The following is a 16,711-nucleotide window of genomic DNA, read 5'->3' on the forward strand; positions in this document are numbered from 1 at the left end:
ATTTCTTAAGTAATCCGAGTGGGTTGGAAATTTGACCACCTTATTAAAACAGGAGTTACTGACGAACTGCTGAAAGGCCAAGCTTCCCGGTGTGGTTTTTATTAAGTTTTGGGAGCAAGAGATATAAACCCCTAACTATGCTGGAGTAAAAATCTTTCTAAAGGGTAACATAAGAAAAGGTAAAGAGAGAAAGTAAAGAGAGGCAGGACTCGGTGGGAGAGAAGATCCAATGTAAATTAAAAGAGAAACAGATGCCAAATTTAACTTTGACCTAATTAGCAGATACAGGGAATTAGGGTGGCACTCTGCTTCATAAGGAAGTGGGGGAAAAAAAAAGAGCTACATTGCTCTGCACAAACAAAACAAGGAAAGGACTCCAGGAACTGGGGGAACCTGTATTTTTCTGTGAATCCGTAGGTGCTAGATCTCCAGCTTCTTGTTGATGAGAAGAGAGCAGGAACTAAGAGTCCCACCAAGTTTGGCTACTTCAGTGCATGCCGAAGGAATCAGGGTGTAATCTGGAAGCTTCTGAAATGGCTAAGAACACAAGCAAACAGAAACATGTTATTTCTCTTCACAAATGCAACCTCTCCTAACTCGGGCCTTTAAAAGCAGGGATAGACCGTATTTTCTGAACTGGAGTCCACACCTGACATTTTGAGATGTTGCAATCTCAAACTCTCTCCCCAATGCACTCACAACACAATTGCTTGCAGAGACAGGCCTGCTCAGAAAATGGCCATCACCACAGACCCATTAGTCACAAAACGTCCAATTATTAAAAGATAAATCAGCTTCTGAGACACTCTCTGCCATGCCAGAAGGATCTTTATGGGTACAGGATAAAGAATAACAATTAACCAGTGGAACAACCTGCCTCCAGAAGCGGTGAATGCTCCAATACTGGAAGTTTTTAAGAAGAGACTGGACAGCCATTTGTCTGAAATGGTGTAGGGTTCCTGCCTGAGCAGGGGGTTGGACTCGATGACCTCCAAGGTCCCTTCCAACTTTATTATTATTATTATTATTATTATTATTATTATTAACCCCCTGCTAGAGCAGGAGATCTTATTCCATTTCAGACAAATGGTTGTCCAATCTCTTCTTAAAAGCCTCCAGTGAAGGAATACCCACAACTTCTGAAGGGAAGCTGTTCCACTGGTTAATTATTCTCATTCTTAGGAAGTTTCTTCTTAATTCTAGGCTGCTTCTCTCCTTGATTAGTTTCCATCCATTGTAGTAGACAAACAAAGAAATGGAAGACAGAGTACATATTTACAGAGGATGTTACTTAATTTGGGTAATGAAACATCTGCAAGAAAACAACCAAATTCAGAGAGCACTAAGGACCCCTCATTTTAACCCTGCTACAAATATTCACCTCTGTTGGTAAATATATACAACTCAAATATGGAAGGCAAGTTTGCGGGCAGTCTATTTCATACATGGCAACTTATTTTCAGATGGCCAAAAATCTGAGAATAAGCTTTTCAATCATTCAGAAAAATCCACCTTCACTGGCTTACTGTAAATGAGGCTGGGACATTCCACTTACAATTTCTAAAAGTTGTCCGAGGAGAATTGTTTTAGTCTATGGTTGCTAAAAATCAGGACTTTAGTCACACTTTTTCTGACTAACATTTTAGTAACCGTGCACATTTTCATCGGCTGCAGGCCACATCATCAGATGCATGGCGTGTCTGAAGTGATACAGGATTTGAGCTGGGATGACATGAAGGGGAGGAAGAAAGGGAAGATGCTCACACTGATGATGTTAAATAGATAAATAATAAAATAAAATGATGGTTCTTGGATAAGGAAATGTCTACAAGCAAATCCCCAAGCTCAGAGAGCACCAAGAACCTTATATTTCAGCCCTGAGCTACAGATAGTCTCTTCTATTGAAGACAAGTTAGTAATGCAAATGTGGATTACATTGTGATGCAGATTCAAAATAGATAATAAACACTTATGATAGGTTAAAAACCCACTTTAAAATGAGTCTTAAAGAGGAGGTTGAGACTCTAGAACAGTGGTTCTCAACCTTTTTAATGCCGTGACCCCAACCGGTCGTAAGTCGAGGACTAAACCGGTCATAAGTCGAGGACTAAACCGGTCGTAAGTCGAGGACTAAACCGGTCATAAGTCGAGGACTAAACCGGTCGTAAGTCGAGGACTAAACCGGTCTAAGTCGAGGACTACCCAACCGGTCGTAAGTCGAGGACTTTCCCTGCCCGGAAGCGCCGCGCATGCGCGGTTCTGCCCCCTGTGCCGGCCGAGGCGTAGCTGGCAAGCAGCAGAGACGGAGCAGGCCGACCACCAGCTGGCCCAGCCCAAGGGAGGTAAGGCACCCGCTGGAAAAGGGGAAAAAAATAGCGGACAAAAAAAATGGCGGACAGCTTTGCTTGGTGACCCTCATGAAATGGTCGATCGACCCCAAATGGGGTCCCGACCCATAGGTTGAGAACCACTGCTCTAGAAAGAGTGCAGAGAAAAGCAACAAAGATAATTAGGGGATTGGAGGCTAAAACATATGAAAACGGTTGCAGGAATTAGGTATGGCAGATATTTTCTATATCTCAACCCCTCTGCCTTACACCAGAGAGGAACAATGTTTATTCTTTCAGAAATACCTTCCTTGGGTATGTCTAGTTTAATGAAAAGAAGGACTAGGGGTGACATGATAGCAGTGTTTCAATAGCTAAAGGGGTGACCCAAAGAAGAGGGAGTCAAGCTATTCTCCAAGGCACCTGAAGGCAGGACAAGAAGCAACGGATGGAAACTAATCAAGGAGAGAAGCAACCTAGAGAAGTTAAGGAGAAATTTCCTGACAGTGAGAACAATTAATCAGTGGAACAACCTGCCTCCAGAAGTTGTGGATGCTCCAACACTAGAGATTTTTAAGAAGTGATTGGAAAACCATTTCTCTGAAATGGTACAGGGTTTCCTGTTCAACCAGGGTATTGGACTAGAAGATCTCAAAGGTCCCTTCCAACTCTATTATTCTGTTATCTTGGACACTTGCAAGATGTTTGAAACTCTGCTTAAACATCAAAATTGATCAAGAGATTGCTGAATTCCTCTACTTTTAAAACTCTCAGGTTATCTCACAAGATCTCAACAAATAGTTGGATGAGGTGACTTGCAGTTCACAGAAACCTGTGCCCTTAAATCAACTATGTCATTTTATTTTATTTTTTTGCCTTTTCCAGACCAAGATTAAAGAGACCTTGCAGAGATCTGCACTTCTTGCTTCCTTGCTCTTACCAGACTGCCTGGGGCTTGACTGCAAGGATTATAGCAGTGCCTCTAGCGTGTCTCATTTTCACTATGCCAGTTTCCTATTTAATTTCTTTTTTAAAGTGGAAGTATAAAATGGAGCAGGTCTCTTGATGGGTTCCCAGGGAGCTTTCTGAGGATACACTGGTATTTGAGGATGTACAGTTTAAGAACCTTTCTTGATATTTCAAATGTGTTCCAATAGAAGAGAGTATTTGTAGTCCACGATGCTCTCTGAATTTGATTGTTTGCTTGCAGATGTTTCATTATCAGCAACAGAGTGTGCAGTTTGTTCTCTGTTCACATACAGTAGCTTGCCCTGCAAGTGTTGGTGGGGATGTAGTTTTCTCCTTAGTAGTTTCTTGAATATAATTGTTTTCTGCTTGTTTGTGTGGTGTTAATCCCTGCTTATCTGAGTATTGGTTGCTAGAAAGGATGTGTTCTAGTCCTATCTATCTATCTATCTATCTATCTATCTATCTATCTATCTATCTATCTATCTATCTATCTATCTATCTATCTATCTATCTACCTACCTACCTACCTACCTACCTACCTACCTACCTACCTACCATCACATTTCTGAACCACCCAACTCTCTCAAAGAGGGATTCTAGACAGTGTACAATTTTTGTTTCTTTCTTAGCTTTTTATTGTCTTTTTCCCAGTTGAAACTATAGTTGAGCCTGTCCATGTGTTATGAGATTAAGTCATTTTCATTGTGTGTTCTGACAGCTACTTTATTTATTTTTAGCCTGCCTTTATTATTTTTATAAATAACTCAAAGCAGAGAACATACCTAATTCTCCTTCCTCCTCCTACATTACCCACAATAACAATCCTATAAAATGGGTTGGGCTGAAAGCGAGGGACTGGCCCAAAGTCACCGAGCTGGCTTCCATGGCTAAGGTGGGACTGGAATTCACAGTCTTTTGTTTTCTAGCCTGGTGTCTTAACCACTAGACCAAACTGGCTCTCTCGGTTGGTATTCATGGATGCACTCTGCTAGTCTGGGGTGGGTGTTATTATTTTATTTTATTATTTTATTTTATTTTTCTACGTTGTGTTTTTATTATCTGTAAGCCACCTAGAGTCGCAGTGAGCAAGTAGGTGGCTATATAAATTTTCTAAAATAAATAAATAAATAGTCTTCTTCCAGTCCATAGTGGATGTTGTTACAGTCTTTACATTGTGCGTTATGTAAATAGATGTAGATGATTCCTGATTTTACTTCTTGGGCTACTGGATCTTTTGGTTTACTTAAGATATTTTGGGCCAGTTGCCGAGCATCCAAACTGCGGTCAGATGACCAAAGGGCAGGCACTGCAGCTCCAGAATCAGGTTATAAGTAGCTTTTGGCTGATCTGTTGTAAATTCAAATGATTGCAAGTCCAGGACTACCTATTGAGCTTTCCTTGAGTACAGTGTGTGTGTGTGTGTGTGTGTGTGTGTGTGTGTGTGTGTGTGTGTGTGTGTTTGAGAAATTGATAATGCTGAGAAAAGTGAAGGAAAGAGGATGACTGGCAGTGGTGATGGGTGCACCTTTGGAAGACCTGAAGGGCCAAATAATTCTGGAGAAGGTCCATCTCTGCGGTCATTAAGATTCAACACAACTTGATAGCACAAATGTTTCAGATAGAACCTATTTTGTGTTCCCCAAAAGCTTCCCCCCCCAAACCAAGCGTCCCCATCCTTCCATTAGACCCAAGTCTCCCCTTTGTCTTACTTGCACACTGTTTGGGTATTCTTCTGCGCTGCGATGCAAAAGAACACTACTCTTCTGGCCCAGACGAGTATAGATGCAATTAGCCGCTGGATCATCAGGAACTGTCAGGGTTTCATAGTGGTGATCAGTTAATTGCTCCATGGTCTGCAGAAAAAGAGAAGGAGGGCAGAGGAACTCAGCTCATCTGCAGCTCTAGTCAAGACAACGTCAAAAACGTAATTTTCATTTTGTCCCCCTTCCCATCCTCATTCGCACTCTTACTTGAACTGGCTCATTTCCAGCTTTCCTTTTTCTTACACAACTTGCATTCTGAGCGCAGTTGAAAAAAATCCTCGCTAAATCAGATACAGGTAGTCCTCAACTTACGACCATTCATTTAGTGACCGTTTGGAGTTACAACGGCACTGAAATAAAGTGACTTAGGACCGTTTTTCACTCTTACGACCGTTGCTACAGCCCCATGATCATGTGATTAAAATTTGGATGCTTCGCAACTGGCTCATATTTATGACGGTTGCTTTGATCCCCTTTTGTGAACTTCTGACATATCTGATTCCCAGATGTAGCCGTTTAACAAACAATGGGATCATTAAGGGTGCCTTAGATGGGGCAGCCCTTGGATGCCTAGCACAGTGTCAGCCTCGCCTGACCTGGGCCTCCTAAGGCAGGGCTTTTCAACCAGTGGTACCGGTACCACCTGTGGTACATTGGCACCTGGTAGGTGGTATGCAACCATCCTAGAAAAGTGGTAGCGGGGGAGGGGAATGAGCTGAACCAGTGGCAGCACTGCACAAGCCTGAGCGAGAGATGGCTAGAGCTGCAGGGCTGTCAGGGCTCAGCGGAAGCACCAGGATCAGCGCCAGGCTCCAGCTGGAGCTTGGCGCTGATCCTGGTGCTTCTGCTGAGCCCAGAAGAAGTGCCGATCAGCTGGAATGTTGCAGCATCTCCAGGGTCTTGTGATTTACATTCAGATGCTTGGCAACTGATTCATATTTATGACGGTCACAGTGTCCCAGGGTCATGTGAAGTGACCAAAACCTGCTGCAACCACCCAGCAGACGAGGGGAATAAAAACCAAACACTCCCCCACCCCACCCCCGCTGCCAATCCTCAACAGAAATGCTCACAACAATGAAAACCTCGGACAGGAGGAAGAGCGCCGCCGGGTGGGCAGGCAGGTGTCTTGCTCGGCTGTGCCTTGGGGGCACTTTTTTCAGTGCCATTGTAACTTCGAACAGTCACTAAGTGAACTGTTGTAAGTCGAGGACTACCTGTACTTTATCACTTTTTTCCTGGGGTTTTTTTTTTTTTTTTTTGTCATCAGAGTTTTGACACCTTGCTAGGCGACGGGTGGTACTCGGATGTTGCCATATCCTAAAAGTGGTACAATGGGTGAAAAGATTGAAAAGCCCTGTCCTAAGGCTTCTCCCACTCCAGAGGCACTCCATACCTCACTTTTCTCCCCTTGGGGTCCCTGCAATCCTTTATCTTTCTTCCCACCCAGTGATCTTGGAGAGATCAAGCCACCTGACGTTTGCAAGTCTCCAGCGAGCAAGGGGGAAATCAAGCTGGATAAATTTTGCAACTTCCAATGAGCAAGGGCAGATCAGGCTGTATCTTGCAAGCCTCTAGTTGCCTAGGGATTTTGCAGGAGTTAGCATGCTTCAGCACTCAGAACCATCCAACATAATTTTTTGTTTTTGCAGCTTCCTAGAGACGCGCCTGGCTCATTACAGGATCAGCTTTCTTAGAGAGCCAGCCTTGTGGCAAACTCATGCTATCCTGAAGCAGGTTCTCACAATACTGTAGAGCAGGGGTCTTCAAACTTGGCAACTTTAAGACTTGTGGACTTCAACTCCCAGAATTCCTCAGCCAGCCCTGGCTGGCTGAGGAATTCTGGGAGTTGAAGTCCACAAGTCTTAAAGATGCCAGGTTTGAAGACCCTTGCTATAGAGGGCTGCCAGATTAACTTAACAATCGCGTTGCAAACTTAACAACTGCATTGACTCACTCAACAACCCTCGTTAAAAACAATAAAATGGGGCAAAACTCATTTAACAGCTGTCTTGCTTAGCAATGGAAATTTGGGGGTCAACTGTGGTCAAAAATTGACGACTACTTGTACGTGAAAGAACCAGATCGATGGTCAATTCAGGACTGCGACAAGTAGCCAATCTCCCCCTGAAGCAGAATGTACCTCAGCAAGACATCTGGAAACTATTTATAAAAGTTTGATCTGTTTTTTATTTTTATTTTATCGAACAACAAAGCCCAAAGCAGCCTCACAAAGGGAATGATTCATGGAGAACAAGGCTGTGCATACTAACTAGCTGTGAAAACAAATGAAATCTTCCTGTCCAAAGGCAGTATATCTCTTGAATAATAGGTGCTGGAGATGATGATCACTGACAGGCCTTGCTTGAGAAAATAGAACAGCTATTCTAGGAAAGTCATGCTGGTCTGGGTGGGCTGCAACCCATACTTAGCTTTATTTAGCCAACTTCCCAGTGTCCAAGAAATAAGCAAAGCGGCTATTTCTGCTCTGTGTTGGAAAATGTGCCTATAACCTTGAAAATAAACCCCCCCATAAAAGTTTAACCTTCAAAAAAAAAACCCATTATTTTTCTTGCCTGTCAAAGATTGGACAGAATTTTTTGTGGAGCTTACAGGTAGGCCTCATCTTACAACCATAATTGAGGCTGGATTTATGGTCACAAGTTGTGCTGGTCATTAAGCAGGTCATCACTTGGCTGACCTGATTTTACATTTTTGTGGGAGCAATCGTTAAGAGAACCCATTGTCTACAATGGGCATTTTTTTGTGGGAAACCAGAAATAACAGTTCCTCACAAAAAATATCATAAATCACCATCATGTGACTGCAGGCACTGCAAATGGCCGTAAATGTTAACCGGTTGCCTAGCAGCCAAAAGGTGATCATGTGATTGAGAGGATAGGGATGGCTACTGGACATTTGAATCTGGGTTGTTTGAATCTGGAAGTTTGAAAAAAAAAATTGTCCGTTGTAATTTCAAATGGTTGCTATGCAACCACTCGTAAGTCGAGGACTACCTGTACTGCATTTCTTTGGGCATGAAATGTGAGCAGCAGTCCCTCTACCAGCCTGCTGTTTCTCTTCTGGAGAGGATGACTTATCCGCAAGAAATTCCTTGTCCTCCACAGTTAGTAGCATTAATGGCTATTGGGCAAGGACATTTTGGGGACTGGGATGAATGGGGTTCTTTCCTAGGAGAGGATCTACCCAAGAATCTGAAGGAACCTTTAAAGAAAAAGTCTTGGTGATTCCAGGAATTACCTTCATGGCTTTCTTAGCCACTTCACTGCTGCCAATGACAACGGTGTCAGGTCCAGCCATGCTGCAGAAGCTGCGGAGATGCAACGTGCCGGAGACAGGAACAGTAGACACAGCAAAATCCTGCAGGAAGAGAACATCGCTTGAGCTTCTGCAGAGGCCCCTGAACTGTACATAAGAACATATCTTCCCTTCCCTACCTTCTATCTAGTACATGATTCTGCCAATAATCTTACTTGAACAGCCTATATAAATCACGCTTCACAATTTGAGGCCCGCTTAGAACTATTGGGTTTCGATGCCCATCATTCCCATCACCAAATGGCCCACCTTCAAAACACAGATGTCTGAATTCAACTGAATTCAGACATCTCCTGGTGGGTTTGAGTAGACTTCTGAAATAGCAATTAGAGAAGTACAAAAATGTTCTGAGTCCAGAAGGAACCGTTTCAAGCATGGATCACTTTGGGTAAGGTTAGAGCACTTCCAGGGAACTCTGGACTCCACAGCATCAGTTTCAGAAATCCTCCACATGTGGATTATATAGCGAATCTCTGATGGGGATGAAGTTCTAGAGCAGTGTTTCCAATGGCTGGCTAGGGAATTCTGGGAGTTGAAGTCCCCACATCCTTAAGCTGCCAAGGCTGTGTTCTAGAGGGTGAACTGGGAGCCCCCTTCTTTTGGGGATGGAAACACAGATGGAAACTGACATCATCACTGTCTAACTGTATACACTGGAGTGTATTCCTGAAGTTTTCCCTTCTAAAGCGTTCAAAGCTAACAGCCAACACTGAGCTTTGCAGTCCTTGTGATACATTTGCCACCTGCCTGCCACACATTATGGACTAGCATCCCTATTATTCTCAATTAACTTGGTTGGGTTAAAGAGGACTGCACTCTGCCATGAGTTATTGGGTTGAGAGAGGCTGCCTAAAACATGTCTCAAAATCCCCTGCTATGGGCATCTTCATAGGAGCTCTTTGGGGGAATATGTTGAAGTGAAAAAATTCCCAGTTTGGAAAAATAATGTTTTTACTGTCTGTGGAGATTCTCAATCATCCAGGTCATGGTTGTCTCAAAGGTGTTTTCCAAAAGGCAACTGGACTTTCTTGGGGGCTTTTTTTCCCTTGAAAACATGTTGCTTTTCATACAAGAACTGAAAAAGCTTTTTGGATGAAAAGCGAACCTTTTTCAAGGAAAAAAAAATAACCAAGAAAGTATCTTTGAGATAATATTTTTATTGCCGTTATTGTTTTTGCATCATGCTATTCCCTCAAAAAGTGGCCCAATTCAATACAACTACAGTACATGTGAGAAGAAAAACGAAGAACAGTATCCAGGGTATACTAGCCTCCTTGTATAAATATATCTTTGGGGTAGGCGGTTGGCCCATTCTAAAAAAGTCAACTCACTCTAAAAGCATCAGCTACCATCTCTGCTCCTCTGTGATTGGTCCATTTGGAAATACCCACAAAGAACTCTCTACCTGTGAAAGAGAAAAGAAAAGTGGAAAACAGGATCATCAGCTCTTAAGAAGCCTTCCCCAGATTGAAGAAGCCTATAAATCGGCTGGTGTCATCACCACAGCTCAAATCTGACCAAAACTATAATAATAATAATAATAATAATAATAATAATAATAATAATAATAATAATAATAATAATAATAATAATAATAATAATAGTAATAGTAATAAAGTTGGAAGGGACCTTGGAGGTCATCGAGTCCAACCCCCTGCTCAAGCAGGAAACCCTACACCATTTCAGACAAATGGCTGTCCAGTATCTTTTTAAAATCTTCCAGTGTTGGAGCATTCACCGCTTCTGGAGGCAGGTAGTTCCACTGGTTAATTGTTCTAACTGTCAGGAAGTCTCTCCTTAGTTCTAGGTTGCTTCTCTCCTTGATTAGTTTCCATCCGTTGCTTCTCGTCCTGCCTTCAGGCGCCTTGGAGAATAGCTTGACTCCCTCTTTTTTGTGGCAGCCCCTGAGATATTGGAACAATGCTATCATGTCCCCCCTCGTCCTTCTCTTCGTTAAACTAGACATACCCAATTCCAGCAACCGTTCCTTATATGTTTTAGCCTCCAGTCCCCTGATCATCTTTGTTGTTCTTCTCTGTACTCTTTCTAGAGTCTCAACATCTTTTTTACATCGTGGTGACCAAAACTGGATGCAGTATTCCAAGTGTGGCCTTACCAAAGCATTGTAAAGTGGTATTAATACTTCACGTGATCTTGATTCTATCCCTCTGTTAATGCAGCCTAGCACTGTGTTGGCTTTTTTGGCAGCTGCAGCACACCGCTGGCTCATATTTAAGTGATTGTCCACTAGGACTCCGAGATCCCTCTCACAGTTACTACTATTGAGCAAGGTACCCCCTATACTATACCTGTGCATTTGGTTTTTCTTGCCTAAATGTAGAACCTTACTTTTTTCACCATTGAATTTCATTTTGTTAGATAGCGCACAGTGTTCAAGTCTGTCCAGGTCCTCCTGTATCCTAAGCCTGTCTTCTGGAGTGTTGGCTATTCCTGCCAGCTTGGTGTCGTCTGCAAATTTGATGAGTTCCCCATCTATCCCCTCATCCAAATAGTTGATGAAGATGTTGAAGAACACTGGGCCCAGAACAGAGTCCTGGGGCACCCCACTACACACTTCCCTCCATGTAGATGCGGTTCCATTGAGGACCACACGCTGAGTACGGCCGGTCAGCCAGCTACGAATCCATCTGGTGGTGATGCTGTCTAACCCACATTTTTCTATCTTGTCAAGTAGTAGGTTGTGATCTACTTTATCAAATGCCTTACTGAAGTCCAAGTAAATTATATCCACAGCATTCCTCTGATCCACTAATTTTGTCACTTGGTCAAAGAATGCAATAAGGTTTGTCTGGCATGATCTGTTTTTGACAAACCCATGTTGGCTTTTAGTAGTGAATTTGTTTATTTAGTAGTGATTTTGTTTGATTTTGTTAAACATCAGTTTTCCCTGGGAAAAAAAAGTCTTAACAGGTAGAATGGCTGTATATAAGAAAGAGGATTTCATTTGAACAAGTGTTCACTCCTAAAACATGCTGTTGATGAGGGTTTTTTTTTTCCTTTTGTTCAATTATGTCTGATTCTAAGAGCCTGCTTGGACAAGTCCTTACACTTTTCTTGGCAAGGTTTTCAGAGATAGTTAGCCATTGCCTTCTTCCTAGGAGTGAGAGAGTTAATTTGCAGCCCCATGGTTGCACCTGGCCTCCAACCCTCTTTTTCATGATCTCTGAAATGCTTTCTTACACTACCAAAATTCAACAGCGTTAGGTCCCATCTTTTTTAGGAAGGAACCCCAGAAAAACTAATGCAGTTTGACATTTTTAAGAGCTACCTGTCCAACTTATAAAAACAAAAAACTGTTCATATACATCAGTGTTTCTCAACCTTGACAATTTTAAGGCATGTGGACTTCAACTCCCAGAATTCCACAGCCAGCAATGCTGGCTGTGGAATTCTGGGAGTTGAAGTCCACATGCCTTAAAATTGTCAAGGTTGAAAAACACTGATATACATTATTAAATGTAAATAATATACATTATTAAATGTAAATAATAACATTATTAAATGTTAATAATAGAGAATATATGCAGCTCAGGGTTAAACTGCTGGCATCCTGGTGTTTTCTGGTTGTTTTCCTGCAAGGAGAGAAGCAACCTAGAACTAAGGAGAAACTTCCTGACAGTTAGAACAATTAACCAGTGGAACAACCTGCCTCCAGAAGCGGTGAATGCTCCAACACTGGAGGTTTTTAAGAAGAGACTGGACAGCCATTTGTCCAAAATGGTATAGGGTTTCCTACCTGAGCAGGGGGTTGGACTAGATGACCTCCAAGATACCTTCCAACTTTACTATTATTATTATTATTATTATTATTATTATTATTATTATTATTATTATTATTATTATTATTATTATTATTTGCTTCATTAACATTGCACTGATGGTGTTACCAAGCCTGGTAATGAAACATCTGGAAGAAAAATCAAATCAAGCTCAGAGAGCATCAAGAAATCCCAGAAATTACCAGATTTGAATGACTCACCACATTCTATGAACTTAAATAAAGTTCATAAATTTAATGAATGAATAAATAATGAATATTTTCCCCCAAAACAAAGGGAAGCTTCTGAACCTCAAATAATTGCTCACTTCTGCTTTAAAATACCAAGCTATTTTGGACTCTGCAGCACCAGATCTTTCTTTGCTAGCTCTCATTTGTCTGGAATGGTATAGGGTCTCCTGCTTGAATAGGGGGTTAGACTAGAAGACCTCCAAGGTCTCTTCCAACCCAATTATTCTATGTTCTATCTTATTATGGAATAAAGAACATTATGACAGTGGACCAACTCACCTGTAAAGAGCACATCACTTCCATCCAGGGTAGCTCCCTCATCTGTAACTTCTACGACACGAAGTTTTAGCTCCTCCAAGACCTTTTTGACACAGCTGATCTGTAAAAATGACAGTGGAAGTGGGGAGGGAAGAGACAGAGAAAGAGACACCTGTTATGGCTGGATCTCATACCTCAACTGTCCTCAGGTGTTCTCATTCTTAATACTCTTCAGACAAGATTCAAAAGAGGCTTCCATCAAATGGCTTTCCTCACTTTAGTTACTATTAGACCAGGGCTTTTCAACCAGTGGTACGGGTACCACCTGTGGTACATTGGCACCTGGCAGGTGGTACGCGACCATCCTAGAAAAGTGGTAGCAGCGGAGGGGAATGAGCTGAACCGGTGGCAGCACCGCACAAGCCTGAGCGAGAGACGGCTGGAGCTGCAGGGCTGTCAAGGCTCAGCGGAGGTGATCCTGGTGCTTCTGCTGAGCCCTGAAGAAGCACCAATCAGCTGGAAAGCAGCACTGATCCTGGTACTTCTGCTGAGCCCAGAAGAAGTGCCAATCAGCTGGAATGCTGCAGCATCTCCAGGGTCTTGTGATTTACATTCAGATGCTTGGCAACTGATTCATATTTATGACGGTCAGTGTCCCAGGGTCATGTGAACTGACCAAAACATGCTGCAACCACCCAGCAGACGGGGGAATAAAAACCAAACACCCCCCCACCCCATCCCCACTGCCAATCCTCAACAGAAATGCTCACAACAATGAAAACCTTGGACAGGAGGAAGAGCACCGCTAGGTGGGCAGACAGGTGTCTTGCTCGGCTGTGGCTTGGGGGGCACTTTTTTCAGTGCCATTGTAACTTCGAACAGTCACTAAGCGAACTGTTGTAAGTCGAGGACTATCTGTACTTTATCACTTTTTTTTCTTTTTTGGGGGGGGGGTGGTCATCAAGTTTTTGACACTTTGCTAGGTGACTGGTGGTACTCGGATGTTGCCATATCCTAAAAGTGGTACAATAGGTGAAAAGGTTGAAAAGCCCTGTATTAGACAACCAATGACCTATTGGGTCATCCTTTGAGAGAAAGGCAGGGCAGCGTGATGGAAGAATTATAGTGGTAAACTATAATTGACTTTGCTCGTAGGAAACTGGCAGGGAGTGTAGAAATCTCAATAATGTGACCAAGCTAACAGTTGCAGCCACAACTGCGCCAATACAACTTGTCTGAAGACCTTTGAAATTTCTCTTCCAGAGCAGTAATGGGCCCTGGATTCTGTATACACATTTAAAGTTAGCAGATCTGATTCAAAACCTGTTACACTACGATGTACCATTTCAGCTAACTGATGGTTACACACAAACAATGAGAGCATGCAGATACAGATATTTACCACTATTGCATACATATACTATAATAATGAGATACTGTTATTAATCAGACTTCCTCTGAGTCTGTATCAAGGAAAAAATGCTCCAAATAGCCAACACACTGAAGAATTTGGCCTCACAGAGCCTCTGTTATCCATGTTCTTTTTTAATACATTGAGTAATCATGACATGGACGATGCTATGTAGAGAAGCCTAGCAGGTATCTCGGCTCCAATTTGAATTATTTGGGCCATATCCAAACAGGCCAATTTTCACAACTCACATCTCTTACTAGATTTCCAGAAGTCAGCAATCACTACTTTGTTTATATTGTAGCAAGAAGGTAAGCCTATTTGGTTCTTGACAAAGCAGTATAAGCAAAGAATCAGGAAACACCGCCCCAAAGGAACTACAATTTAACATTTCTACATGTGCATTACATAAAGAATAACTTGAAGTGCAATGGGGAGCAAATGAAACAAGAAAAAAATGGAAAGGAATTAATGTAGCTCTATATTTTTTTATCTCTTCCCAGAGGCATGAAGAAAAATAAAGGGATGGAAGGATGGAAATCGGCAATTTGTAGACCTCCAGATCTGACTGAACTGCAATTCTTATTATTCTTTGCCATGTTGACTAGGACACAGTGGAATTAGCACTGAACAATATCTGGAAGGCCATTGGTTCTCCAGTTATGGCCTCCACATATGAAATTGTACTATCCAAGAAAGGCGGGAGTTTCTATTTAAAAAAAATTATATCCCACTTTATTATTTTTATAAACAACTCAAGGCGGTGAACATAGCCACTGCTCCTTCCTCCTCTCAGTCTCCTTACAACAGGGGTCTTCAAACTTGGCCCTTTTATGACTTGTGGACTTCAACTCCCAGAATTCCTCAGCCAGACATTCTGGCTGAGGAATTCTGGGAGTTGAAGTCCACAAGTCATAAAAGGGCCAAGTTTGAAAACCCCTACCTTACTACAACAACCCTGTGAGGTGAGCTGGGCTGAGACTGTCTGGCCCAAAGTCACCCAGCTAGTTTTCTTGGCTAAGGCGGGAGCTGAACTCATGGTCTCCTGTTTTCTAGCCTGGCGCTTTAACCAGTAGACCAAACGGGCTCTCCATATTTCCATATTTTATTTATTTATTTATTTATTTATTTATTTTATTACATTTGTATATTGGGGCAAATGTCCAACTTTTGTTCACAGGCCCAACCAAATTTGCTGGAAGTGATACAAGGGTGGGAATGCTGTCATAACACAATCCTAAATGATATAAATAATGAACGTGAACTGGGCGCTTCATCGAATATATTATGCAGAGCCGAACAAGGAGAGAAGGAGGAGACCTCAGTCTACCTATCCCCAAGTCCTATTAACCCCTGTATTTGCTACTACTGAACTTCATAAAAATGCAATTGTTGGTCAGTTTGCTACAGTGCTCTGAGGATAAAAGGAAATGTCTCTTTATGACTATTAGTTTTTGAGGATGTTGAGACAGTCTCAAAAGAGAAGAATGGACTATGTTGTCTCTCCTGTTCTCTCCTCAGAATGTCCTACAGATAGTCTTTCTGATGAAATAGCCTACTGGGGATTCAGCTCATTGATGGAGAAGAAATTTTTTCCCCTCTCTTCCAAATAATAGTCCATTCTTGTCCCTGAGTAAGGCAAGAATGCTAGAATCTTGTGATTTTGGATGCATCCTAGAATATATACACAGTGCATAAACTTGGAAGTTCCAATCTGCCTCTAAGAAAAAAAAAATGTAATCACATGAATGACCTTTAACTTGATCTATTATTCTTTTGTTGCATCTTCATGCCATAGAGATGCCGTGGCTGTTCTAATTTTATCAATGACTCATCTCTTTCCCCCCCACATAAGCACTTTTTAATTTAATTTTCATGGATCGGGTGCGCTTCTGCTTTTGACAACATCTGTGACTTTCCTTCGCTGCAAACGTGGCCTTCTTTTTGCTTCTCCGCTTCAACCCATTGTGCTTAACAGTCTAGGTGATTTCAATTTTCAAGGAATATTTTAAAATGAGTGTTTGTCTTAAAACACACACACACAACTTTCCAGAGCTGAAAGGGACCCAAAATGGAAATTTGCAGGTTGGACCCTAAAGTTCTGTCTTTATAAACATTCCATGATTCCTATGGTGCAATATTTCTCAGCTTTGGCAACTTAACATGTATGGACTTCAACTTCCAGAATTCCCCATGGCTAGCTGGAGCTGTCTGGGAGTTGAAGTCCACACATCTTCAAGACTGAAAAATACTGCTGTACATGGAGTCCTTGACTTAGAATCATTTGAAGTTCCAACAGACCAACTTGGGGGATACTTTCAACCCAGATTCGAAGTTCCCATGGTTATCCTCCTCACACATACACACACTTCTACAAGTGCTCGGCAACCAGGTCATATTTATTGCCATTTGCAAAAATCAAGATGACATTCACAACTAGGTGATGAAAACCCAGCCTCCTTGTGGGTATACATCAATGTGGAGGTGGGGTTTTGATCACGCAGCTGTAGGCATCTGGATCTCCAATGCACACTCACTTAATTGAGAATCTATTGATCATGGCAGACAGAAATGCAAAAAAATCAGTAACAGAACTAAAGATACCCCCCCCCCC

The 16,711-nt window shown here is 42.1% G+C and overlaps 1 protein-coding gene across 1 annotated transcript; it reads right to left on the minus strand.

Moving 5' to 3' along the window:
* Window positions 1-357: 357 nt before the first annotated feature.
* On the minus strand, window positions 358-12,807 carry LOC107293287 (N(G),N(G)-dimethylarginine dimethylaminohydrolase 1; the record flags this gene model as incomplete). Its single annotated transcript, XM_015822436.1, has 5 exons — window positions 358-537; window positions 5,006-5,149; window positions 8,321-8,440; window positions 9,730-9,803; window positions 12,708-12,807. Coding segments are annotated over 5 exons (555 nt in total), but the record flags the coding sequence as incomplete, so codon positions are not given.
* Window positions 12,808-16,711: the final 3,904 nt, after the last annotated feature.

The sequence above is a fragment of the Protobothrops mucrosquamatus genome, unplaced genomic scaffold, assembly GCF_001527695.2.
Source record: "Protobothrops mucrosquamatus isolate PMUCROS unplaced genomic scaffold, P.Mucros_1.0 scaffold1566, whole genome shotgun sequence".
NCBI lineage: Eukaryota > Metazoa > Chordata > Lepidosauria > Squamata > Viperidae > Protobothrops > Protobothrops mucrosquamatus.